Source organism: Callithrix jacchus, chromosome X, assembly GCF_049354715.1.
Source record: "Callithrix jacchus isolate 240 chromosome X, calJac240_pri, whole genome shotgun sequence".
In the NCBI taxonomy this organism is placed as follows: domain Eukaryota; kingdom Metazoa; phylum Chordata; class Mammalia; order Primates; family Cebidae; genus Callithrix; species Callithrix jacchus.
Genome location: NC_133524.1, coordinates 125,176,952 through 125,202,436, shown reverse-complemented (window position 1 = coordinate 125,202,436; position 25,485 = coordinate 125,176,952). Strand labels below are relative to the sequence as shown.

Sequence of the window (25,485 nt, the reverse complement as noted above, 5' to 3'; positions counted from 1 at the left end):
TCCTCAGTGCTTTATAGTCCAGTTTTGAAAGAGACATTTATAAAACACTTCTTTATGTTTTTCTATGGTGCGTCTAATTTTTCTTGTTTTAATGTGCATAAAGTGTATATGCACAGTTTAACAAATAATTATAAAGTGAATGTCCATGTAATCTCTACCCAGGTTAAAAAATTGAACATTGGCCGGGCGCGGTGGTTCACGGCTGTAATCCCAGCACTTTCGGAGGCCGAAGCGGGTGGATCACGAGGTTGAGAGATCGAGACCATCCTGGTCAATGAGGTGAAACCCCGTCTCTACTAAAAATACAAAAATTAGCTGGGCATGGTGGTGCGTGCCTGTAATCCCAGCTACTCGGGAGGGTGAGGCAGGAGAATTGCTTGAACCCAGAAGGCGGAGGTTGCAGTGAGCCGAGATCGTGCTATTGCACTCCAGTCTGGGTAACAACAGCAAAACTCCTTCTCAAAAAAAAAAAAAAAAAATTGAACATTGTTAGCACTTTGAAAGTGCGAACAATGCAGGACTCCAGCTTCCAAATTCACTTCTGGGCTGGGCACCCAAAACAGGTCCCTTTCTCTGATCATACCTTCTTTCACGCTGAATTAAACCAAGGGTAGTATTGAGCCAGCATTCATTGGCGAGGTATAAAAGGTTCTGTCTGTTTCAAGTGTCAAAGTCCATGGCATAGTGGTCATTAAAATTTTTGAAGGTCATCCCTGGACATAGCCACTATCTTGAGTTCTGTGATAATCATTCCTTGCTTTTCTTTGTAGTTTTATCATTTATGAATACAGTCATTAAAATGTTTGCTGGATTTTGAACTTTATATGAATGGGCATCGTATGGTATGTACTCTCTGCATCTTGCTCATTTCACACAATAGTATGTCATACTTGTGGTCGTATATAGACACCCTTTGGTTTCACTGATGTACGATATTCAATGTGCGACTATATCAGAATTCATTCACTCTGTTGTTCATGAACATTAGGTGGTTTCCAGCATTTGGCTATTACAAACAAAAAAGCTGATAAGAGCATTCTTTTTTTTTTTTTTTTTTTTTTTTGAGACAGAGTCTCCCTCTGTCGCCCAGGCTGGAGTGCACTGGCTCAATCTTGTCTCACTGCAACTTCTGCCTCCCAGGTTCAAGCAATTCTCCTGTCTCAGCCTCCCGAGTAGCTAAGAGTATAGGCGTGCGCCCTCACACTCAGCTAATTTTTGTATTTTTAGTAGAGACAGGTTTTCACCATGTTGGTCAGGCTGGTCTCAAACTCGTGACCTCAGGTGATCCACCCACCTCGGCTTCCCAGAGTGCTAGGATTACAGGCTTGAGCCACTGCACCCAGCCTAGAACATTCTTGAACATGGTTTTCGGAAGCACATATGAATGATTACCTCTGGGGTGTATTATCCTAGTGGAATTATTGGGTGAAACATGTCACAGGTTGGGCTCTCTAGAAACAAAAGCTCAGATGGAATGTTGGGTGCAAGATGTTTATTAGGGACCCATACCAGTGGAAGGAAGGTAGAGGCAGTAGTATTGGGCAGGAGAGATGAACTATGATACAAGGCTGACAAAGCTTGAGCTAACTTGGCACTGAGCTTTGGAACAGGTAGAGCCCATCAGTGTGTTCTGTGTCAGGTTGAAATGGTCACCTTAGGAAGAGTATGACCTCGGGTGAAGTGGCCCTCTGCAGCTAAGGCAGAGTCTCAAGGAGCTGAAAGCTGGAGACTGTCTGCCGACTGTACCTCCCCTGCATACCTGGGTAGAATGTTCTTCCTTGAAGCAGAATCTAGGTGGCACATCTCCGTATCGCTATCACAAAAGGGTACATATAAGTTCAACTCTAGTGAATACTGCCAAACTGGTTTCCAAAGTGGTTGTATAACTTACATTTTCACTTGCACTATATGATAGTCCCCATCCTCACAAACTCTCTTAAAATATTTCTAGGCCGGGTGCGGTGGCTCAAGCCTGTAATCCCAGCACTTTGGGAGGCCGAGGCGGGTGGATCACAAGGTCAAGAGATCGAGACCATCCTGGTCAACATGGTGAAACCCCGTCTCTACTAAAAATACAAAAAAATAGCTGGGCATGGTGGCATATGCCTGTAATCCCAGCTACTCAGGAGACTGAGGCAGGAGAATTGCCTGAACCCAGGAGGCGGAGATTGCGGTGAGCCGAGATCTCGCCATTGCACTCCAGCCTGGGTAACGAGAGTGAAACTCCGTCCCCCCCCAAAAAAAAAAAAAATTTCTAGCCATTCTAATGGATGTGCAGCAGTAGCTCATTGTTTTTTGTTTTGAGACAGGGTCTTGCTCTATCACTCCAGGCTGGAGTGCAGTGGCATGACCATGAATGACTGTAGCCTCAACCTCCCAAGGTTATGTGATCCTCCTGGCTCAGACTGCTGAGTAGCTGGGAGTAGAGGTACATGCCACCATGTCAGACTAATTTATTTTTTAGTTTTGTAGAGACAGGATTTTGTCATGTTGCCTACGCTGGTCTCGACCTCCAGGGCTCAAGCAATACACTCGCTTTGGCCTCCCAAAGTGCTGGGGATACAGGCGTGAGCCATCATGCCCAGCTTCATTGTGGTTTTAATTTGCATTTCCCTGATGACTATTGAGGTTAAACACATTCTCATATATTAATTGCTTTGTTAAGTCTTCTTTAGCCCACTTGTGTTTGTCTTCCACAGAGAATGAGTCTCTTTCAGGCAAGGCTCAGCAAACACAGCCTGAAGCCCATTTTTGTGTGGTCCTTGAACTAAGAATGTTTTTACATTTTAAATTCTTTTTTTTTTTTTTGAGATGGAGTTTTGCTCTTGTTACCCAGGCTGGAGTGCAATGGCGCGATCTCGGCTCACTGCAACCTCCCCCTCCTGGGTTCAGGCGATTCTCCTGAGAATCTGCGGCTACATTTTAAATTCTTAAAAAGAACATTACTATTAGCCGGGCGCAGTGGCTCAAACCTGTAATCCCAGCACTTTGGGAAGCCGAGGTGGGTGGCTCACGAGGTCAAGAGATTCAGACCATCCTGGTCAATGTGGTGAAGCTCTGTCTCTACTAAAAATACAAAAATTAACAGAGCGTGGTGGTGCGTGCCTGTAGTCCCAGCTACTTGGGAGGCTGAGGTAGGAGAATCGCTTGAACCCGGGAGGCAGAGGTTGCAGTGAGCCGAGATTGCACTACTGCACTCCAGCCCGGCGACAGAGCAAGACTCTGTCTCAAAAAATATTTAATTATATGAAATTCAAATTCCAGTGTCCATGAAAATAGTTTTATTGGAACCAAGCCATGCTCATATGGTTACCTATATAGGCTATGGCTGCTTTCATATTACAACAGCAGAGTTTAGTGGTTGTGACAAAGTCCTTACAATCTGTAAAGCCTCAAACACTTCCTACCTGGCCCTTTAAAGAAAAAGTTTGCTGGTCCTTGTTCTAGATCACTAGTTCTCAAAGTGTGGTCCCTGGACCAATGGCATCAGCATCAGCATCAGTGGGGAACTTGTGAGATAGACAAATTATTAGTCCCACTCCAAATTTATCAATTCAAAAACTCTGGGAGGGGGGCCAACCATTTCTGCTTATTTTAATTAATTAATTAATTAATTTTTTGAGATAGAGCCTTTCTCTGTTGCCCAGGCTAGAGTGCAGTGGCGTGATCTCGGCTTGCTGTGGTCTCCACCTCCCAGGTTCAAGCAATTCTTCTGCCTCAGCCTCCTGAGTAGCTGGGACTACAGGCACGTACCGCCACACCTGGCTAATTTTTGTATCCTTAGTAGAGACGGGGTTTCACCATGTTGGCCAGGCTGGTCTTGGACTCCTGATCTCAAGTGATTTGCCTGCCTCAGCCTCCCAAAGAGCTGGGATTACAGGTGTGAGCCACCGCGTCGAGCCCCATCTGTGCTTTAACAATCCCTCCAGATGATGCGGATGTGCTAAAGTTTGAAAACCACCAGTCTAGGCCCAGGACAAGGACCCAATCCTTTTTCTTTTTCTTTTTTTTTTTTGTGGAGTCGTCATTGTCTTTTGGTATCTTGTTCTAGACGCAGTGAGTAAGCTGGGGGAGGGCCCTGAAAAATGCTACATAAATGTATTGTTATGCACATGAAATCTGGCCAGAATGGACATCCAGGGCAAGACTGAAGGAAGAAAAATGGGAGAAACCACAAGATAGCAACATAGAAGCTGAAGGGTATGTGTGGAGTGGGGAGGGCACCATGTAGCTAGGGAGCAGGTCCCTGAACTGCCTTCCCTCCTACTGCCTTTTAAACAAAGATAAATACAGTATGGCTCCTGTCCTCAAGGAAGTCACAGTCAGTAGGGAATTAGCCTAACCCTCTTTTCCCTCATTACTGCCTTTCTTCGGAACTTACCTTTGGGGAAGTATAACTACACCAAATTGCTGACCCTGATAAATGATAATGAACAGAGAAAATGAATTTGGGAAACAGCACTTCCGCCTTATTCCTATTTTAGTTTAGCACTGACTTTCAGACTTACTTTCTCATATTCTGGCGTTTTTCCTTGCCTCAGTCTAAAGCTCAAAGCATCACCCTGCCTTTTTCTTTTTGTTAACTACCATCCACTGAGTATCTGTTATATGCTGGGACCATGTCAAATGATATCTATATATCTATATGGGTTGAATGCATATATATATATTCAATGTGATTTTATGAGGATTTAATAATATATATGTATATATATAATTAAATCCTCATAAAATCACATTGAATTAGGTATTATTATACCCATTTGACAGATGCAAATCGGAGGATAGAAAGGTTAAACAACTTGGTAGAATCTGAACTCCAAGTCTTTCTGACTATACAGCCAAAGCTGGAAATAATTGTACTATTCTGCCTCTAATAATATCGCCATGGATAATATCATGCCTTTACCTACATAGTAAATACATGGAAATTAATGGTAACGTGTGCACCCAACAGAATTTTTACTTGCATGCAATAGAAACTAACTCTGACTTATTTAAATGGAAATAAAATTTATTAAATAGTGAAAAAAAATTGTGCCTTTAGCAAACCCAATTCAGATTATTGAGCATGTGTTTCATGTGTTAGGGCATATATTCATGTGTTAGGGTGGGTAGAATTTCATGGTTGGGAACATTTAAAAAAGTCTCTTTGGCTGGGCACGGTGGCTCACGCCTGTAATCCCAGCACTTTGGGAGGCCGAGGCGGGTGGATCACGAGGTCAAGAGATCGAGACCATCCTGGTCAACGTGGTGAAACCCCGTCTCTACTAAAAATACAAAAATTAGCTGGGCATGGTGGCGCACGCCTTTAGTCCCAGCTACTCGGGAGGCTGAGTCAGGAATTGCTTGAACCCAGGAGGCGGAGGTTGTGGTGAGCCGAGATCGCGCCATTGCACTCCAGCCTGGGTAACAAGAGCAAAACTCTGTCTCAAAAAAAAAAAAAAAAATTACGAAAATTAGCTCGGCGTGGTGGTGTGTGCCCATAGTTCCAGCTACTCGGGAGGCTGAGGCAGAAGAACTGCTTGAACCCGGGAGGTGGAGGTTGCAGTGAGCTGAGATTATGCCGCCGCACTCCAGTCTGGTGCCTGGCGATGAAGTGAGACTCTGTCTCCAAAAAAAAAAAAAAAAAAAAAAAAAAGAATATTTATTTCATCTTTTTCCTGAGCTAGTTTTGCAAAACTGCTTAAAAGTAGAAAAATCATTTTATATACCACTTAAAACAATGTCAAAAATCATTCCTTAATCAAGTAATGTTATTGTGAACAGTATAATAATCACATTGCTTCTGTTACATTACACATTACTACTGCCTTGTCTCTTCTGTGTGAAATTGTTCTGTTCTTTTTTTTGACTCACTCTATCCACTAGCTCATATTCCTTCTGTTAGGGATTAATTTCAACTTGTCCAGTTTTGAGTAATGTTTTGATTCATCTATGAAATGGTATTTATTATATAAGGAAACACATTCATTGAGGAAAATTAGAATACAAAAGTAAAATAAGAAAAAAATCACCCACAATCTCACCACTTTGCTGCAAACACTGGTTTAATATTTGGAGTAAAACCTTCCAGGGTTCTTCCTTTGTGGAAATACATTTATGTAAATAGTGTTGTGTGGGGGGGGGGCAAAAATGGGATCATTCTTTTTGCCTGCATTTTTTTCACTTAGCAGTATACAAGAACATATTTTCACGTCAACAAGTACCTGTTTACACAATCATTCTTTTTATGTGCATGTGTGAGACAGAGTCTCACTGTGTCACCCAGGTTGGAGTGCAGTGGTGCAATCTCGGTTCACTGCAACCTCTGTCTGCCAGGTTCAAGCGATTCTCCTGCCTCAGCCTCCCGAGTAGCTGGGACTACAGGTGCAGGCCACCATGCCCGGCTAATGTTTTGTATTTTTATTTTTATTTTTTGAGACGGAGTTTCGCTCTTTTTACCCAGGCTGGAGTGCAATGGCGAGATCTCGGCTCACGGCAACCTCCGTCTCCCGGGTTCAGGCAATTCTCCTGCCTCAGCCTCCTGAGTAGCTGGGATTACAGGCACGCGCCACCATGCCCAGCTAATTTTTTGTATTTTTAGTAGAAACGGGTTTCACCATGTTGACCAGGATGTTCTCGATCTCTTGACCTCGTGATCCACCCGCCTCAGCCTCCCAAAGTGCTGGGATTACAGGTGTGAGCCACCGTGCTCGGCCCATAATCACTCTTAATGCTTGCATAGCATTCCATTTATTAATGTACTACACAAATGTGTTGCCAATCCTTTCTTCTTGGACATCTCAGTTGTTTCTATTAGGCTCTCCCCCTTTTTGCACTAACTGTCCTGAGTCCCATTACTCTTTTAAGAGTTTACTTTACTTTAGAGCATGGTGTCTAATCTTTTTTTTTTTTTTTTAAGATGGAGTCTCACTCTTGTTGCCCAGGCTGGAGTGCAGCAGTGATCTTGTCTCACTGCACCCTCTGTCTCCAGGGTTCAAGCGATTCTCCTGCCTCAGCCTCCCAAGTATCTGGGATTACAGGCATGAGCCACCACGCCTGGCTAATTTTGTATTTTTAGTAGAGACGGGTTTTCTCCAAGTTGGTCAGGATGGTCTCGCCCTCCCAAAGTGCTGAGCCACCATGCCCACCCGGGTGTCCAATCTTTTGGACATATTGGCTTCCCTGGGCCATACCAGAAGAAGAATTGTCTTGGGCCACACATAAAATACTAATGCTAATGATAGCTGATAAGAAAAAAAAAAAAAAAAGGCCATGCATAATTTTCATGATATGTGCCACCACAGATAGGCAAAAAAGTTCTCACATACAGAGGGTTGAACACGGCTGCTTTAGAGGGAACACCATGGAGACAGCTGGCGGAAATATTTTTCAGTCATTTTCTCAATATGATTTCTACTTTCAAGGAGGAAGCCCTGGGAAGACCAGAGAACTTAAAAAGATGAAGTGGAAAGATGAGGTTTGGAGTAGACAGTCTGGGGGTTGAATCTGTCTACTGTCACTTACTAGCCGTGGAACCTTAGATAAGTTATTTAGCCTAAATCTCCATTTTCTCACCTGTAAAATAGGGATAATAATATTTATTTCATAGGATTATTGGGAGGATTAGCAATACCATATATAAAGAATCTAGCGCCATGCCTAATACAATAATAGGTGGTCCAGAAATGGTAGACATATACTAGTTATTACCATGACGTTTTCCTTAAAATACAGAGCACCATGGAAATATCACATTTTCAAAAATGCCACTATCATAAATGTCTTTAAGAAAAATAGTGAGAAAGCTTACTGATATGAACAGAATGTAAGCAAGACAGCGTGTCCAGAATCTTTTTTGCCAGTTTCTGAAAAACATTAATCAGTGGGATCATGATGTGCTTTTAAGTCATACTGTGGTTTCAATGACAAATTTCAGATACAAAATAAGAAAAGGAACACGAAGCCTTTAGCTTTGCCTTTATGAAGTTTATAAAACATTTAATATCACCAATGGGCACGTTATGTTCTAGTAGCTACTAAACAAGATTGGCTATTCAAAAATGATTGTTGAACAACTTCTATAATCTACCAAAGTGGACATATTGGCCAGTAGACTGGGATTAGTTCTGAGGTTCCCAGTTATTTATAAAAGTTTGCTCTGTTCTCCAATCTCAATGGAATAGAGCAATCCAAGATCATTTCAAATGAAAAGACATAATTGGGGACAGTAGTAGCAGATGGAGCAAGGTGTTGAGTAGGCTCAGAAATGAGATGACTCTTGTTGAACAAAGTCTACAGATCATGAATTTTAGGCAGATTTACAAATAAGGATAGCACATACTCTGTAAATAGCAGCTGTTGCCACAAGCCAAAGGGCAATATTTACATGAATCCTGTGGCAAGGTCTGTTGACCAAGCATCGACCTTTCCAGCCAAATTCATATACTTGGTAGCACTTTCAGCCGCGTCACCTCAAAAAGGAAGGATTGCATTATACATGCACGGAAAATTGCCAATGTACAAATATGTTCTGCCCCCAAATAAATTTCTAAATTCTTTTTTTGGAACTTGGAACACATGTCCCCACCAAAAAAAGGTGTTATAAAGGGATGTGAGTTTCCCAGATTTCCTCACAAAAGTGCATTTAACCCACAATGTAACTGAAATAACGTACACTGGCAATGAGAAATACAGTGGAAGAAAGCTGACTTGAAAGCAGGAACACACCAATACACGATAAACATTTCTTGAGCTCTTCTCCTTTGCAGTCTCATGCAACAAAAGAGGAATTCCATCTTCCGATAGCTGCAATTCAGTGAAAAAGAAATCCTCCACTCTTGCTGTCCTTAAGGGTCCTTCTCAATTCAGGGTATTTAGAGCGTACATCGCCTCAAGTATTTATTATTTCTATGTGTTGGGAACATTTCAAGTCCTCTCTTCTAGCTATTTTGAAATATACATTGCATTGTTTGTTCACTAAGGTCACCTTACTCTGCTCTGAACGTTAGAATTTACCACTTCCATCTAACTGTATGCATATTTATACTCATTAACCAACCTCTCTTCATCAATCTGCGGCAACCCCACACATCCTCCCCAGACTTCTCGTACCTATCATTTTACTCTCTACCTCCATGGGATCAACTTTTTAGCTCCCACATATGAGTGAGAACGTGTGGTATCTGTCTTTCTGTGCCTGGCTTATTTCATGCAACATAATGTCCTTCAGTTTCATTTATGTTTATGCAAATAACATTTCATTCTTTTTTTATGGCTACATAGTACTCCATTGTGTATACAAACCACATTTTCCTTAACCCTTCATCTGCTGATAGACACTGATTGATTCCGTATCATGAAATGCTTTTATATCCATGATCATTCATAGCATCAGTATTGTATTACTACCAAATAGAACCTGTGCCAAAAAATCACAGTAATTCATTTCAATTACTAATATTGAGTGCCTACCACATGTTGCCCCAGGTTCTGTGGGGGATCTTGACCTTGCCTCCTAGGAATTTAAAAATTTAGTGGTGAAGGCAAGAGAAGGGATCGTGCACATTGGCACCCTGAGAGGTACCAGAGGTGAAAACAGAACAAATATACATAAAACTTAAGAGTCAGACTTTGCCTTGTAAGTGATTGTTTGCAGCTACAATCCAGAGATTCAAGGAGTACTTCTCCTTCTGCAGAATTTAGGAAGGTGGAAACAGCACCGCTAATCCGACCTCTTTAGAAACCTGGGAAAGGGCAGTCCCCAGAGGGGTTTCGCTCTTTGCAAATGGTGAGAAAGACCTTCTACAGTACAGTTATGAGCAGAGGAAAAGTTCTTTGTGCAAAAGGGGAAAGCGCCCCGAGGTACAAAGAGCAGATTTAAGGGAAAGAGGATTCGTTTTGCAAGCATCTGCGAGGGGAGCTCAGGCTCACTGTTGGGGGCGTCTGGGAAAGGAGATTTTTTTAGGGGGCCGCGAGTTATGGGTTCCCGCCTCCACCCCTGTCCGCGCCCCACACTACGGCAACAGTTGGTCGTGCGGGGCCGGCCCGGGCTCTGGGTGGGGAAGGGGAGTCTCGCGATCGTTGAGGGGGGGGTGGAGGAAGGGGGGAGAGTGACGGGGGGAGGCCATGACGTAGGGTGGGTGGACGGAAGTGGGGCAGGGTTGAGGGTTATTTAAAGAAGGGGGGGCCTGAGCGAAGGGTTGGAAGCGGAGTGATTCCCCACCCCTGCTCCATCTAGCTTTTTCCAGTGCAGCCACTGCCGCCGCCCAGGAGCCCTCGTCCCCTGCCTCGTCCCCCTCCTTGTTCCCGCTCCCACGGCATGGAGCAGGACACCGCCGCAGTGGCAGCCACCGTGGCAGCCGCGGATGCGACCGCCACTATCGTGGTCATAGAGGACGAGCAGCCCGGGCCGTCCACCTCTCAGGAGGAGGGAGCGGCCGCCGCGGCCACCGAAGCCACCGCGGCCACGGAGAAGGGCGAGAAGAAGAAGGAGGTAAATAGGAAGGGGGTGTGTGTGTGTGTGTGTGTGTGTGTGGTGGAGAAATCCTGTGCCTGGCCCCTCTGAGGGGCCCAAATCCTGACCTTTCGGCGCCGACAGGTACCCGCGAAGCTCTGCGGGGCTGGGGGCGGCGGGTGAGGGGGTCGGTGGCGGAACCGCCTGGCGTTCGCTCCCCTCCCCCTTTCCTTCTAGCCGCCTGGAGAACGGGGGCGGGGCTGGGCGCGGGCGGGAGCGGCGCGGGGTGGAGGGGTGCCCGCTCTCCGGGGGCCTGGGGGCTCGGGAGCCCCTCGACAGCCCCCCGACCCCCTCCACCTTCCCGGAACTCGGGTAACGGGGTGGGGGATGGGGCCGTGCAGGAAAAAGCCTCCGCCTCTCCCTCTCCTCTCGCTGGCTCCCTCTCCCCCTCTTCCCGTCGGCCTCTGCCTGGGAAATCTGGGCCCTTCAATCCCACACTCGCGCTAAAGGGGTTTTGCTGGGGCTTCTTTTTGTAATTTGAATTTCAAGGTGCTTCTTTTTGTAATTTGAATTTCGGGGTGGAGGGTGACAGGGAAGACATTTCTTTCTTTCTTTGGCAATGTCGGTCTTTTGGATGGCAGGAAAAAAACCCATCCCTTGTTCGTTTGAACCCCGCCTGCCGAGGTGGGGGTGTCACCCCGAGGAAAGGAGCTCTCCGCGTCGTCCCCCCCCGCCCCCCCCAAACTGAGGAACCGTAGACGCTGGCTTAGGAAAATTTCCAACATCTGCACCCTCACCCTCTGCTGCCCCGCCCCCGACGGTATAAGGTTTCACTCCAGGGCCACCCGAATGGTCCCTCAATCCGGCCCCAAGCTTTCCAGGCTTCCGCCTCCCTCTCCCAGTGGGCGCTGCTGGCTCTTGGACACACACAGTTTTTTTTTTCCTTTAATTTTTAAAAAAACTAAGCTTCGCCAAGATGAGCTGCTTCTAACGTAAGGGAACTGCTCTAACACCTATTAAAGCCAATCCAGAAAATGTGTATGAGCTCCATAAGGCACATTTCGTGTGGACTGAGACATGCAAATAAAACTATAAAACACTGAAAAATTGCCGTAAAAATAGGATGGGGCATAAGCATTTTTTATGTATGATAAAATTGCATAACTAATCATTTATGGGTGGATTTTTTTTCCCATTTAAGAGTAGTCATCGCAATTTTAAAAAGGTGGGCAATTATGCTTTAGAGATCTCAAGTGGCTTTGTCTGAATCATTATATGATACTATACGACCAAATGAAAAGCTTTTGAGGAAAATTAACACCTTTCGCCTAAATGAGAAGAGCAATTTTAAATTTAGCAGTTGCTTATGTGACATATTTTATTGCTACAAGGTTGACTAAACAGAAGGACAATTGTAGTGCTAAATGAAAACCGTAGAAAACACACACATTATAAGATCTACGCGGTACTTTTTAGTAAGACAATATTGTTGATTAAAACTGGGCGTAATACCAAGCATCAATATGAATCAAATGTTGGGAAATTCGGAAACGTCTATGTGCCTTTTATTCCCTAGACTAGGCAAATGTGAGTGCCAAACTGCCTTTTGTATGGCAGGAAAGGTTGTCGAGTTTCCAGATTGTATGAATTTCTGAATTTTGTATAAAAGTTGGAATGGTGAAAAAACGCGGGACCAATAAAAAAACCCATATAATAAACACTGAGTTGATACCTATATATTTGTCAGCTCTGATGCCTCATCAGAAATTGCCCTACCAGTTCTTCATTTGTCCACCCAGGATAGGGAACTGTGGTGCTGTATGTCAGGAACATCCTGGATATCTGAAGTTTGTTTTAGCCACTGCATCATTTTTATTTTTAATTAAAAAAAAATTGGAATATATACTACCTTGGCACTTTAAATTGTGTACTAAAAGTGCAGATTAACCACTTCTTCATGGCCATCAGTTAGTGCACTCTGGACAGTGACGCAAAGGCACTTGAAATCCCACAGGTTGTTCCTTCTCAGTTAAGTAACCACCTCCCAGACTCTTCCAGTATTGTGTTTATGTTTTAAAATAATTTATCTGGCTGGGTGCAGTGGCTCACACCTGTAATGCCAGCACTTTGGGAGGCCGAGGCGGGTGGATCACTTGAGGTCAGGAGTTCAAAACCAGCCTGGCCAACGTGGTGAAACACCGAAACACCGTCTCTACTAAAAATACAAAAAAAAAAAAAAATAGCTGGGCATGGTAGTGGGTGCCTATAATCCCAGGTACTCGGGAGGCTGAGGCAGGAGAATCGCTTGAACCCAGAAGGTAGAAAAAAATTATTTATTTTTTTGAGATGGAGTCTTGCTCTGTTGCCCAGGCTGGCTGGAGTGCAATGGCACGATCTCAGCTCACTGCAACCTCTCCCTCTTGAGTGGAAGCGATTCTCTTTCCTCAGTCTCCTGAGTAGTTGGAATTACAGGAGCCTGCCACCATGCCCAGCTAATTTTTGTATTTTTAGTAGAGACAGGGTTTCACGATATTGGCCAGGCTGGTCTCAAACTCCTGACCTTGTGATCTGCCTACCTTGGCCTCCCAATGTGCTGAGATTACAGGGGTGAGCCACCGAGCCTGGCCAGCTATCACTGTTTAAACAACTCATGTGGTTTCACCAGAAAGAATATGTTAGTTTATGATAAAGAATGTAAGTGTAACAAAACCATAAACTCATTTAAAAATAACTGTAAAATAAAAAAGTGTCAGTGATAAAGCGATAAAGAAGGGAGAGGGAAATAACAACACATGCACACCAAGGATGAGGGAAGCTACTGCAGTGGAAGACACATTTTTGTTCTGGGTTTCTGCTGTGGCTTCTTGTAGAGTGCCTTCCTCTAGTGATCTTTCCCATGTCATTTACTGTTGCTTGTATTCTTGGTGACATGGGAAGCCAGTTTATTAAACTTGGTAGAATTGTCTACCAAATTAAAAAAAAATAGGTTTCTGAATGACAGAGCTTTCGTGTAGAACACAGTAGATCAGATTTAGTGAATTGACCTATGACATTTACCTACTCAAAGGTATTTTTGCCTACCTTCTGGTTATTGAACTTACTTGGTTTAAGTGACGGTTGGATTACCCAACACTAGAAATTGGAGATGGTATCTTTGGTAATAAAAAACGTCAAGAAAAATGTCATGGTCTTTAAAATAAGCCATTTTGTTGACCTTGTGCTGCATTCTCATGGCACCCAGACTCAGATAACAAAATCCAAAGGAATTCATTAGAGTGTCTTAGTCACCCTTGATCTTTACTTGTATGGAAAAATATAGTTTTGAGAATACACATACACATACACATAAACAAATGAGGTTTAGAAGGTAGGCATTTTAAAATTTGTTGTGGAAGATAGTGCCAATTAAGTAATTACCCACAGCTTTTAATAGCACTGCTCAAGATTAGGAATTTTAATTAGCATATAATTAGATTTTGATGGTAGTCTACCGCAAGGTAAGCAAAAAAGTAATGAGTAAAATGTTTTTCTAGGATTAAAGCTTTAATTTTCTGTAAGTGTACTTCCCACATTATTATATATACTTGTGAATATAAGGCAAAGTAATTTTCAGTGTTTTGAAACTGGAAAACTGGATTTCATATAGCCTTTCAAGGAATGAAAGATAAAGATATGGATTTTGAATTTCTTGTTGCTTTGAAAGTAAATATGATTTATATTATACATGGCAGCTTTAAAGTGTGAGTTTGAGGGGTTATTTAGCAGTTTTCTATCTCATCCATCCGGGATTACATTCAAAGCATTCCACATAGATATGTATGTATCAGATGCTGTAAATCAAGATATCTGGTCAGTGCTACAAAGTAAGAGTCTGGACAAGGTCAAATTCCATAATCTCAGTTTGGATTTCTTCAAAATAGAAATTTTAGTAGATGTTGGAAGACATAAAGGGGCCGTATCGTTCTTATCTTTAAGGTCACATTCTGTTGATTTTTGACCCAAGTTTTCAGAAACAGGTTGACAAAAGCCATGATAGTTTTCACAAACAAATTTGTGTTTTCACTTATGCAAAGTCATCTGTGTTAAAAATGAGAGAGACTTATCTTCAGTTCTGATGGGTAGATTTGTGTTTTTATTATTTTATTTCTTGATTTCTTATAGGGAATGAGGCTTATTCTATATATGTATTTATACTTGCCAGTACAAGCTTGTCTTTACAAAGGATAGGGTGCATGAGATAAACCCTTTCCCCAGATAATTTCTTTATTAAGTTACTGATTGATGTTACTTTTTGCTAAATCATGGTTTAAAAATATCAAACATTAATAGTTAATAGCCTTGACAAGTTGCTTCTACAGAATATTTATGCAATATAAAGTAATTTTCTTTCCCATTAGAGAAAATTAGCATAAGCTAAAAGTTTAAAACTGTACTATTAAATTATTTTAAGTATATGTGATCACATTGCATTACATAAAAAATTAAATATTCTTATACTATGAAAACAATTTGAAAAGTATTGTTTTAGGAACAGAAGCCACAGTTTTTCTTCTGAAAGTGTGGCCTATTTCCATGACATAAACGAGGGTTTCTGAGAATTAATATTTATTTTCTTTGAATTCTTTTGTTTGTGGTTGATATTAGCCTATTCTAGATTTTAAAATATCTTATTTAATTTTGCACATTTTCTTACACTATATAAATTAAAGAGTGGATGAGAAAGCTCAGTGTTTCACCTTTTTGGTTTTTTCCAACTAATATTTCTCTGGCAGTCTTGATTTTTCAGATTTTTTTTTTTGGACCTCAGGTGTACAGAACTGGATTAATCATAAGCCTTGCTTCATGACATGCTCTCTCATCATCGGTCCGTGCATGTCCCACATTGATTTATATATTTAGTCATGTAATTACTTTTCACCTTCTAATGAGAGTATTGACCAATTTAAGAACCTTGCTTTGCAATTTGATGACATTTATTTTCTTTGAAATTCTAGAAAAACGTTTCTTCATTTCAACTCAAACTTGGTGCTAAAGCGCCTAAATCTGAAAAGGAAATGGACCCAGAATATGAAGAGAAAATGGTAAATGTACTCTTGGATAGGACAGTGAATACTATAGTTAATTTTGATAGTTGAGATGTTAAAGGTGAAAAATACACGTGTATATACAATGCATGGAGAATCCTCGATTTTAGAATTGGAAAGTAATTTAATATATAATCTATCATAATATTTTTGTTGAATAAATTAACCTGCTCATTTTCAGATGAGGAAATAAAGGATCTGGGAAGCTATATGTAATAGTTGGGACTAGAAGTCACATCTCATTTTTGTTCAGTGCTCTCTGTTCCATAATAAAGTGCTTTAATATAGAAATGTTTTATTTACTATGTGAAAATATCAGTGGTAATACCATTGTGACTTTGTGACATGAGAGAAATCTAGTCACAAAGCCAGACTGACATATCTTTCTTTCTCCTTCTTTGGACATACGAATAAATGCTCTACATTAATGAAACGTAATATATCAGTACGCTTTCTTGAGGGAAGAATATTTGTCCAGTGAATGAAAATATCACATAATTAAGCAGCATAATCTTAGTTATATTGACATATTGCTTGCTATAATACATTAAATTATTTAATTTTTAGTCACTAAAATCCATATTTTAGCTTTCGTTTTAATTAAACTCTTACAGCTTTGGATCTTTCAAGAATATAACAGGTGGTTGAATTTTTTTGTTGTCTGAGGGATTGTTTTTGCAGTAATATTATAAAAATAAGTAGAGGTGAAATACATTTTTTGGTTGTGGATAGCTATTTTATAAGACTCCATGCCTTAATGTTTAAGGCCACATCTAATGTATATAGGCAATGTTTTAACAACTCTAAAAATAACATTCCAGTGAGGATAACATAATATGGAAAGTTTTTGCCCTCCTTCCAGCTTGCGGTCTGAATTTATCTAACTTATATTTATGTTAATGAACTCTTCTATATATTTTCTGGGTTATTAATTAAGCATCCTTCATTAGCAATCAAGTATTCTCCACTCTGTGATTGGAAAGTGACTTTGAATAAGTAAATAGTCTTTATTTTTCCTTTATCGAGAATGATGTATATATCTTTTGATCTTTTAAGATTTTTTAGTGAAACAAATTTTTATTGCCTGTATATGGTACATGTTCCATGACCTTTTACAGTTCATTGAGAAATCAGAATACACATCAACTTTTAATAGTTAATATATATTAACTATTTTGTGTATATATGTGTATATTTATATATTTTTCCCAAATTCTGCTTATTTGGGGAGAAACTTCATATGCTACTAGCATAAATTATAGTTTTCTAGATCCTTGATTGAAGAGTGGAATGTTTATTATATTATTATACCATGACATTGAAAATATTTTAAGATAAGATGATACTGTATTTAAAAATTTAAGTTATTTCCGGATATAACTTGAAAATTCTTTAGAGTTCTGTTTATGGTTTATATATCATAGTTAATTTTTATTTCAGTATTTGGGATATGTTATATATTTGATGCTTAAATTTGTTAGTATTTAACAAAATTTAAAAATGTTTTGGAAAGATTTGCTTTATGATTATGACTCCTTAAGAAGGGTATTTCTTATTGGGGAATTTACAGCTCGTCAGATCATTTGGCTTCTGTTCAAATTATTTGAAAATACATTTTCAAATTCTGCTGCTTATTAGCTGTGCAACCTTGGGTAAATTACACTCTCTGTGCTTCATGTAGTTACTGTGGAGATGATACTTGTAACTTTGTTACAGGGTTTTAAAGAGAATTTAATGGATTATGTTTCAAGTGCTAAGAATGTTGTTCAAAGTAAATGCAATGCAAGTATTTGTTAAGTAACTTTGAAGGAATAAAAAGGAAAGTCCTTACTTTTTCTTTTGTTTTGCAAATTAGAAAGCCGACCGAGCAAAGAGATTTGAATTTTTACTGAAGCAGACAGAACTTTTTGCACATTTCATTCAGCCTTCAGCACAGAAATCTCCAACATCTCCACTGAACATGAAATTAGGACGTCCTCGAATAAAGAAAGATGAAAAGCAGAGCTTAATTTCTGCTGGAGAGTATGTTGGCACCTCTCTCTTTACTTTCTTCCCTTTCTCCTACCTTTTCTTCCTCCTGTCCTTCCTTGATCCATTCATGCGCTCCTTCCCTCTTCATTGTTCGGTATAACTTCATGTGATGAAAGATAAGGTTATTGCCATTATAATTACGTTTTGAAGGCAACTATATTTTTTTCTCACTAGAAGCTGATCGTAAAAATGTAGGCTGATTCAACCGATTTTTAAGCAAGACCTTGGGCAACTCATTTTTTTTTTTTTTTTTTTTTTTGAGACGGAGTCTCATTCTGTCACCAGGCTGGAGGAGTGACACAATTTCAGCTCATTGCAACCTCCACCTCCTGGATTCAAGTGATTCCCCTGCCTTCAGCCTTGTGAGTAGCTGGGACTACAGGCGTGCACCACCATACCCAGCTAATTTTTTAGATGGGGTTTCACCATGTTGGCCAGGATGGTCTCGATTTCTTGACCTTGTGAACTGCCCGCCTTGGCCTCCCAAAGTGCTGGATTACAGGAGTGAGCCACAGCTCATTCTTTTTCTATAAAAGATAATAGCCATGTACACTGATTTAATTGATACCTCAGTGTTTGGGTAGAATGTGCAGGGATTTCTTTATTTAATTTCAGCTACCGCCACAGGCGCACAGAGCAGGAAGAAGATGAAGAGCTACTGTCGGAGAGTCGGAAAACATCCAATGTGTGTATTAGATTTGAGGTGTCACCTTCATGTAAGTATTTCATCACATTAGTGAGTTCTTTTTCATTTTACTTTTAGAAAAATTTTATGTGAGTGTATTAACGAAAGTGTAAAACATCCTTGCATTTTTTCCCCCAGATGTGAAAGGGGGGCCACTGAGAGATTATCAGATTCGAGGACTGAATTGGTTGATCTCTTTATATGAAAATGGAGTCAATGGCATTTTGGCTGATGAAATGGTAAGGAATTGGTAGCTAAGAATACATTCTCAGTTATCAGTGATTTTTATGTAAATTTGAAAAACCTGAGCTTACCTGCCCCCCAATGCCTGGAGGCTTTTTTAAAGTTGTTATCATGTAAAAGGTATTTTGTACTCTTAGAATTATTATTTTTTTGAAAGAGGGTCTCTCTGTGCCGCCCAGGCTAGAGTGCAGTTGTGTAATCTTGGCTCACGGCACCCTTGACTTCCTGGGTTCAAGTGATCCTCCTGCCTCAGCCTCCTAAGTAGCTAGGACTCCAGGCACATGCCTACCACACTGGGCTAATTTTTATTTTTATTTTTAGTAAAGGCAGGTCTCACGATGTTGCCCAGACTGATTTTGAACTCCTGGACTCAAGCAGTCCTCCCACCTTGGCCTCCCAAAGTATTCAGATTACAGATGTGAGCCACAGCACCTGGCTAGAATTGTTTCATTAAGTAACTGCTAGAACATAGACTTTCACAGGCCATAAAATTCTTAACTGAGCTTTCCTCAAATGGTCCAAAAACCTTCCCTGTACTTTTGTTTTTATTTGCAGTTTGGCTTCCAGGAAGCACAGAGTCAAGATGAATGCCCAAATGGAGCCTTTGTGTAACCTTTAATGGTCTCCCCGTGTGTACTTCTGTGTTTCCTGTTCTTTATCTACTCGTCTTTCTTAGTTTCCTTTCCTTATTTTCTCTTTATTTCTATTTTGCCATTAATTTATGTTTCGTGTTTTCATTGTAGGCTACCTGATCCTTTTGAGAATGAGGTGGGGTATACAAACTGAACAATACATAAATGACTGAATATATGCATGCATGAATGAATGTAAATATTTCGACTTGTGAACAATCAAAAAGTGCATAGATGGAATAAGGAATGAATAAAGAGTAATGTTGAGTCTTGATACAGTACAGTGCATGGTGGGGCTTTGTGAAGGAATTATACATGTGTAAATAAAATAACAGGAAAAAATAAGGCCACATAAGATGCTAATTCAGCAGCTAAAAGGGAGTATATGAAGGCCTATATCTGTGTTTTAAGACCCAATTAATATAATGGGATTTAAGAGAGGCCAGGGAAAGTTCTAAATCCATATAACTCAGTGATACTCATCTTTATATGACTCTGAAACCATACTTGTAATCACTGTTATCCAGAAGAGCCACGTGATATGTGCCCTACGGCGTCTAGTAAAGCTGGTAGTCAGTCACATAAGTACTCATTCCTGGTTGAGCAACTGTTAACTGTGTGGCAGAGGATCCCTTAAAGCAAGGGTCTGTAGCTCCTTATATTTAGGTATTATGTTTTGAAGACTATGGTAAGCTCAGAGCGGGAGGAGCTTGGTTAATTAGACAACAGAAGGACCAGGATTATTTGCCCCAAGCAGTTATTGCTGCAGCCTTTTTAAACATGAAAGACCTGAAGACTTTTAGTTATGAATTTATGCTCATCCTAGCTATGTTTGTTTTTTGTGAGAGGGAGTTTTGCTCTTGTTGCTCAGGCTGGAGTGCAATGGCAACCTCTGCATCTTGGATTATAGCGATTCTCCTTTCTCCGCCTCTCAAGTAGCTGTAGCTGGGATTGCAGGCCCCCACCACCACGCCTTGCTGATTTTGTATTTTTAGTAGAGATGGTGTTTCACCATATTGATCAGGCTGGTCTCAAATTCCTGAGTTCAGGTGATCCACCCACCTCAGTGTCACAAAGTGCTGGGATTACAGGAGTGAGCCACTGCACCCGGCCGATACCAGATATGTTTTGATTACTAAGAAATAGAAAGACACTTTAAGGAGTATAGAAAATTTGAAAAAAAAAAAAATTATAATTCTGCTACTTAGAAGTAACCACAGCTAACATTTCAGCACATTTCTTTTCAATCTTTTTCTTCTGGATATACTTACTTTGTATAGTTGAAATCATATTGTATATATAATTTGGCATTCTGATTTATTACATTCGTACATATTTTCCATGTAATTAAGACATTTTGTGAACATAATTAATTATTGCATAATAATCCTTGGGAGGTACCATAATTTTATTCACCTTCTCTTTTATTGTTATTCATTTGGATTGCCTGATGTATGGTGTAAATAATGCCACTATAAGAATCTTGTAATTTAGCTTTTCTGTACCTCTCAGATTATTTCTGTAGGATTCCTAAAAGTAGAATTACTTGGTTAAGGAGTATAAACATTTTAATGTATAGCATTCATAAAAGTTGTCTTATTAAGTGACATATCAGATAGGATACAATGTAAAAAAATAGATATAATCATACATTTATAAAAAGAAGTATATATCTTGCTCAGAGATAAGACCAAAAGCAGTTTTAAGAGACCAAAAAAGGACCTAGTTCCCTTTCTCATGGGTTAGTATGGGTTCATGGGTATTGAGCATATTATTAGTATTTTTTTATTTTAAAAATATTTTTGTTTCTCATCAAGCCTACTTCCAAAATATATTATTTTTTAAAAAGTCCTCTGGAGTTGGTGAGCTCTATAAGGTTCTTTCTGGCTGCAAAGTTCTGTTCTTTTGTGGTTCCTAAGGTTTTTTAAGAGTGTGAGATGCAAGTACAGAGCCACAAGCCCCATGAGACACATAGTCTGAATATTTAGTGTCTGGGTTGTAATAATGTTAGGAACAATGGGAAAGAAAGACCCGTATCTAAGCAGGCTGGCAAAGGAAGCATGCCTTTGTAAAACAAACACATGGAAAATTCCTAACTTTGGAACAAGTAGAAAAATTATATAGTAGATTGCTTGCTCCTTTAGGAGTAAAAATGTTCTAATTAGAAAGTTGCTTTGTTGAGCTACATTCCGGCTGCGAGCTCTTGGTTTCTTTTTGTGCTCATGGTAAGTACAATACCGAATTAGAATGATTTGATTATCTTCTTAAAAAAGGATATTTTTACTTTTAATTAGTAGAAACCTAATTGCCTTTGCGAGTTAGTAGACAAAGATCTTTTGTCATGTTGTTGCTAACAAAATATTTCCTTACAGAAAAAGTGCTCATGGATTTTTTTCCTTGTGATGATAATGCAGGGTCTTGGGAAAACTTTACAAACAATCGCTTTGCTTGGTTACCTGAAACACTACCGAAATATTCCTGGACCTCACATGGTTTTAGTTCCGAAGTCTACTTTACACAACTGGATGAATGAATTTAAACGATGGGTCCCATCCCTTCGGGTCATTTGTTTTGTCGGAGACAAGGATGCCAGAGTAAGTGAGAAACAAGCGTAAAAAGGCAGTCAAGAATAACATCATTTCTGGAGTTTAGTTACATATCATTGCTGTTAAGGACATCTGAGTTGACTACTACTAAATAACACTCAAGTTGTGCATACTCTAAGCTAGGCTCTGTTGTAAGTGCTTTGCATCTATTAATTTAATTCTTGCAACACTCCTATGAGGTAGGTATATTACCTATTAATAATAGATAGTCCATTATTATGCTTCATCTACATTTGCTTTAACTAGTTCATTAACCTAAGCAGTTTAAAATTGTACTTTGAGTGACTTTTTATTAAAAACATCTTATTTAATTGACAGTATATCTTACCAGTGACTCATTTGTGCTATTTTGAAGCAACAATGTATAAATTTGCATGACTTAAAATTTTATATTTAAGTTTTTGACTTCTGCCTTGGTATACACACATACATATATATGTACGCAACTGGAACCCCTTCTATATGTACAGAGTGCCTCATGTTTTGTGCTTATGCATAGACACAGCTTTTAGTTTTGGTCTTTGAATAGAAAAATACATGTCTGTATATATTCTCAGATAATATTAGAAACCCTGGGCATTTTTGGGGGTGGGGTTTTAAATCAACCATTTGTCATTTTAGTAGGTTACCATCATTTTAGGACTGTAGAATTAATCTAAAAATAATGAATTATGCAAACATACTAAAACAAATAACCAGCTTAGAAAGCATATTATTAAACTTATTTTTTATTTTGCCTCCAGAGACACAGTTTAGAGATTTATTCTGTTTTCCATATTTGGTTAGGTTATCAAAAGATATCCTCAAAAGAATGGTAGCATAATGAATTACATTATTTTATCCCCATCATTTTGCCTGAAGAAAAATTACTTAAATTTAACTTATAAATCATTTAAATATTGAAATACTGAGCTGATAAATTTACAATTACAGGCCAGTTTCTTCCCTATGCTTAATATTTCCCCAAAGCAAATTAGTCTCTTAGAACTCTTTCTGGTCAGCGCTGTTATCTAACGTAATATCATTCCATATAAACTTTGCATTTCTAAAGTATTGAGCTTTTGCTAAAATTATTTCTTAAAGATTAAAAGCAAAAGATAAATATCTAGGTTTGTGTTTTCCTAACATCTCAGAATGTAAATCTATGGCTTTCAACTATTTTATATGAAATCTAAGGGTTTTATGAAATATCTTTGGGAGTTTTAAAGAATGAGTGGATATATTTAATTTGTGACTGCTGTAGCTCTGCTTCATGAGGAGGTTGGGATTCTGGTGACTTGAAAAATTTCTTTGTTTCTTTTACCAGAGACAGGGTCTCGCTCTGTCGCCCAGGCTGGCGTACAGTGATGCGATTATAGCTCACTGCAGCCTTGAACTCCTGGGCTCAAGTGATCCTCCCGCCTCTGCTTTCTGAGTTGCTGGGACTACAAGTGTGTACCACTGTGCCTGGCTTTGAAAAATTTCTTAATCTTGAAAACCAGTCTTCAAAGTCAGTGTTTTTCAAATTGTGAGTTGCTACCATTAGTGGATTGTGAATTTAGCTTAGTAATTGGTGACAGCAATTTTCTGCAATATTGAGAGAGGATGGAATAGCAAATTGCAGAGTGTTTCATACTCTAATAAGGATAAGTATTGCTTTGCGAAACTTTTAAGTTGCCTCTTTCTGTGTACACACACTCAAACATATATGTATGTACTGGATTACAATTCAAAAGGTAACTTTACTGTGGGCTATGGTCAAAAGAATTTGAAAACTGGTAGTTACCAATTACATAAGTAATAAATGTACCATGTTCAGCACTTAGAGATTGATGTGGATATGTATAGAGGATATGTATTGATGTGGGTATGTATATAGACAGATTTGAATCTTGGTATAACATAGGATAGATATGTAGGGTCTTTGTATTTTCCTGGCCTTCTGTAAACATTTTATGAAGGTAATCTTTTAGTAATAAAAATTTGATATAGGTTATAATAGGCATTTAATTGAGTTGGGACATGAGTAGAGATACTCTCGATCCTGTCTGACTGATAGCAGTGTGCTTCTGAAGTATGTAGCGGTATGAGTTCCAAACAGTTTTGTGACCCCTACCTTTTCCACCTCAGACGTATCAAAGATAGTAGACATAGAAATAGGTTTGGTTTTAGTTGTGGCTTTGCTACTGATCGTGTGGGGTTGAGTGCGTTTTGAAGGGCCTTAATTTTTTCACCTGTAAAATGAGAGCTTTTGGATTGTGTGACACCTTTAATGTTTTATCAAGATCTTTAACTCTAAATTTATCCAATAGTTACAAAAAATTCATAGCAGAGCTGATTAAAATTCAAAATACGCATTTGTTCTGTGAAACTTGTAGGTGAAACCATTAAACTGAAAGCTTCACGAAATAAGGATAAGGTGTTAGCACGACTGAATGGGGTCTGGCACCCTACTTCTCTTTATTTTGTCTCCAATTCCCTAATGTCTTAATTAACTTTATAAATGTGATCACTTCCCAGGGTGCAACTGAGATTTCTGAAAAGGCCCTTTTTCCCTGTCCTCTTCAGTCCAGGTGATCCTCTTATACATAGTAGACACTGAGTTAATATCTGTTGAATGAGTCTGCAGTATGTTTAGTGCATAGTTGTGAATTACGAAATAAAGACTTTGCAGGGAACAGTTAATTTTGTTTATGCACTGAAACTTCCCATTTATAATGCTGTTTTTTTTTTTTTTGAGACAGAGTCTCTCTCTGTCATGCAGGCGTGCCATCTCAGTTCACTGCAACCTCCCTGCCTCCTGGGCTCAAGCAATTCTCCTGCCTCAGCCTCCTAAGTAGCTGGGATTACAGGTGTGAGCCACCATGCCTGACTAATTTTCATATTTTTTAGTAGAGACGGGGTTTCACCATGTTGGCCAGGCTGGTCTCAAACTCCTGACCTCAAGTGATCTGTCTGCCTGCCAAAGTGCTGGGATTACAGGCGTGAGCCACCATGCTGGCCAGATTTATAATATTAATCAGCCTCTTGTTGATATAGATTTTGCTGCTTCCTGTTAACTTTTGTGGTTTTATTTTGACTGATAACATCTGGAATTCAGCTCATACAAGTTAAAAATGCTCTCAGTCAACTTACCTACCATGTTGGCCACTGCCTATGAAGACTTAAAAATAGTTTGAAGTAGTCTCACTGTTTTCCTTACCTTCCTGAACTAGACAGAGCAAGTCCCATTTATGATATCACATTTGCAACCTCATGGTAACATCTGGAACTTCACAAAAACATTAATGAGGTTCTATGACCTTTTAACAAAGTGTATGACTCAGCCCAGCTAGAAAACGAAGAAGGGACACACAAGAGTTCTCGAAAGGTTGGAATCATTCGTGCAAATAGAGTTCTTTCTATTTGTTGAAACTATATTATGTTGGTAACCTTGGATCTGGACAAGAACGTGTTGTTCAGAAAGAGTTACTTTGTCTAGGTTCTTTTGGATGCCCCATGATGTGAAGACAAGCCTAGCAATTTTGTGATTTCTAGTCATGTGAACTTTTCGAGGTCATTGAATATGCTGTATTTTTGTAAGGGAAGCCTTTGTTTCTCTTCTGTTAATGAATATATTAGCAGGTCATCCAGATAAGTGACCACACAGCTATCTTTGGGCCTCAGTTTTCCCATCTCTGAAATGGATAAAAAGAAATCCTCAGGGTCTCTTATAACTCTTATTATTTTCTTAATACTTTAATTCTGTGATCATCTTGTAATGTATTCTAATATAAATATATTCTAA

At 39.6% G+C, this 25,485-nt stretch overlaps 1 protein-coding gene across 15 annotated transcripts in view; it reads left to right on the top strand.

Annotated features, from left to right (window-relative positions):
* The first annotated feature begins 10,182 nt into the window (after positions 1 to 10,182).
* Positions 10,183 to 25,485, top strand: part of SMARCA1 (SNF2 related chromatin remodeling ATPase 1) — a 77,911-nt gene continuing 62,608 nt past the window's right edge. For 11 of the 15 annotated variants that reach the window (XR_013531377.1, XR_013531379.1, XR_013531378.1 and 8 more), the window contains exons 1-6: positions 10,183 to 10,477; positions 15,433 to 15,519; positions 17,378 to 17,544; positions 18,169 to 18,269; positions 18,377 to 18,477; positions 21,528 to 21,707. Coding sequence is in view for 12 of the 15 variants with exons in the window: in XM_078362250.1 (XP_078218376.1) it covers positions 10,304 to 10,477; positions 15,433 to 15,519; positions 17,378 to 17,544; positions 18,169 to 18,269; positions 18,377 to 18,477; positions 21,528 to 21,707 (810 nt within the window). In the remaining 3 variants the exon portion in view is untranslated. The remainder of the gene's footprint in view (positions 10,478 to 15,432; positions 15,520 to 17,377; positions 17,545 to 18,168; positions 18,270 to 18,376; positions 18,478 to 21,527; positions 21,708 to 25,485) is intronic. The other 4 variants (XM_078362259.1, XM_078362261.1, XM_078362256.1 and 1 more) reach the window with 1 other exon arrangement.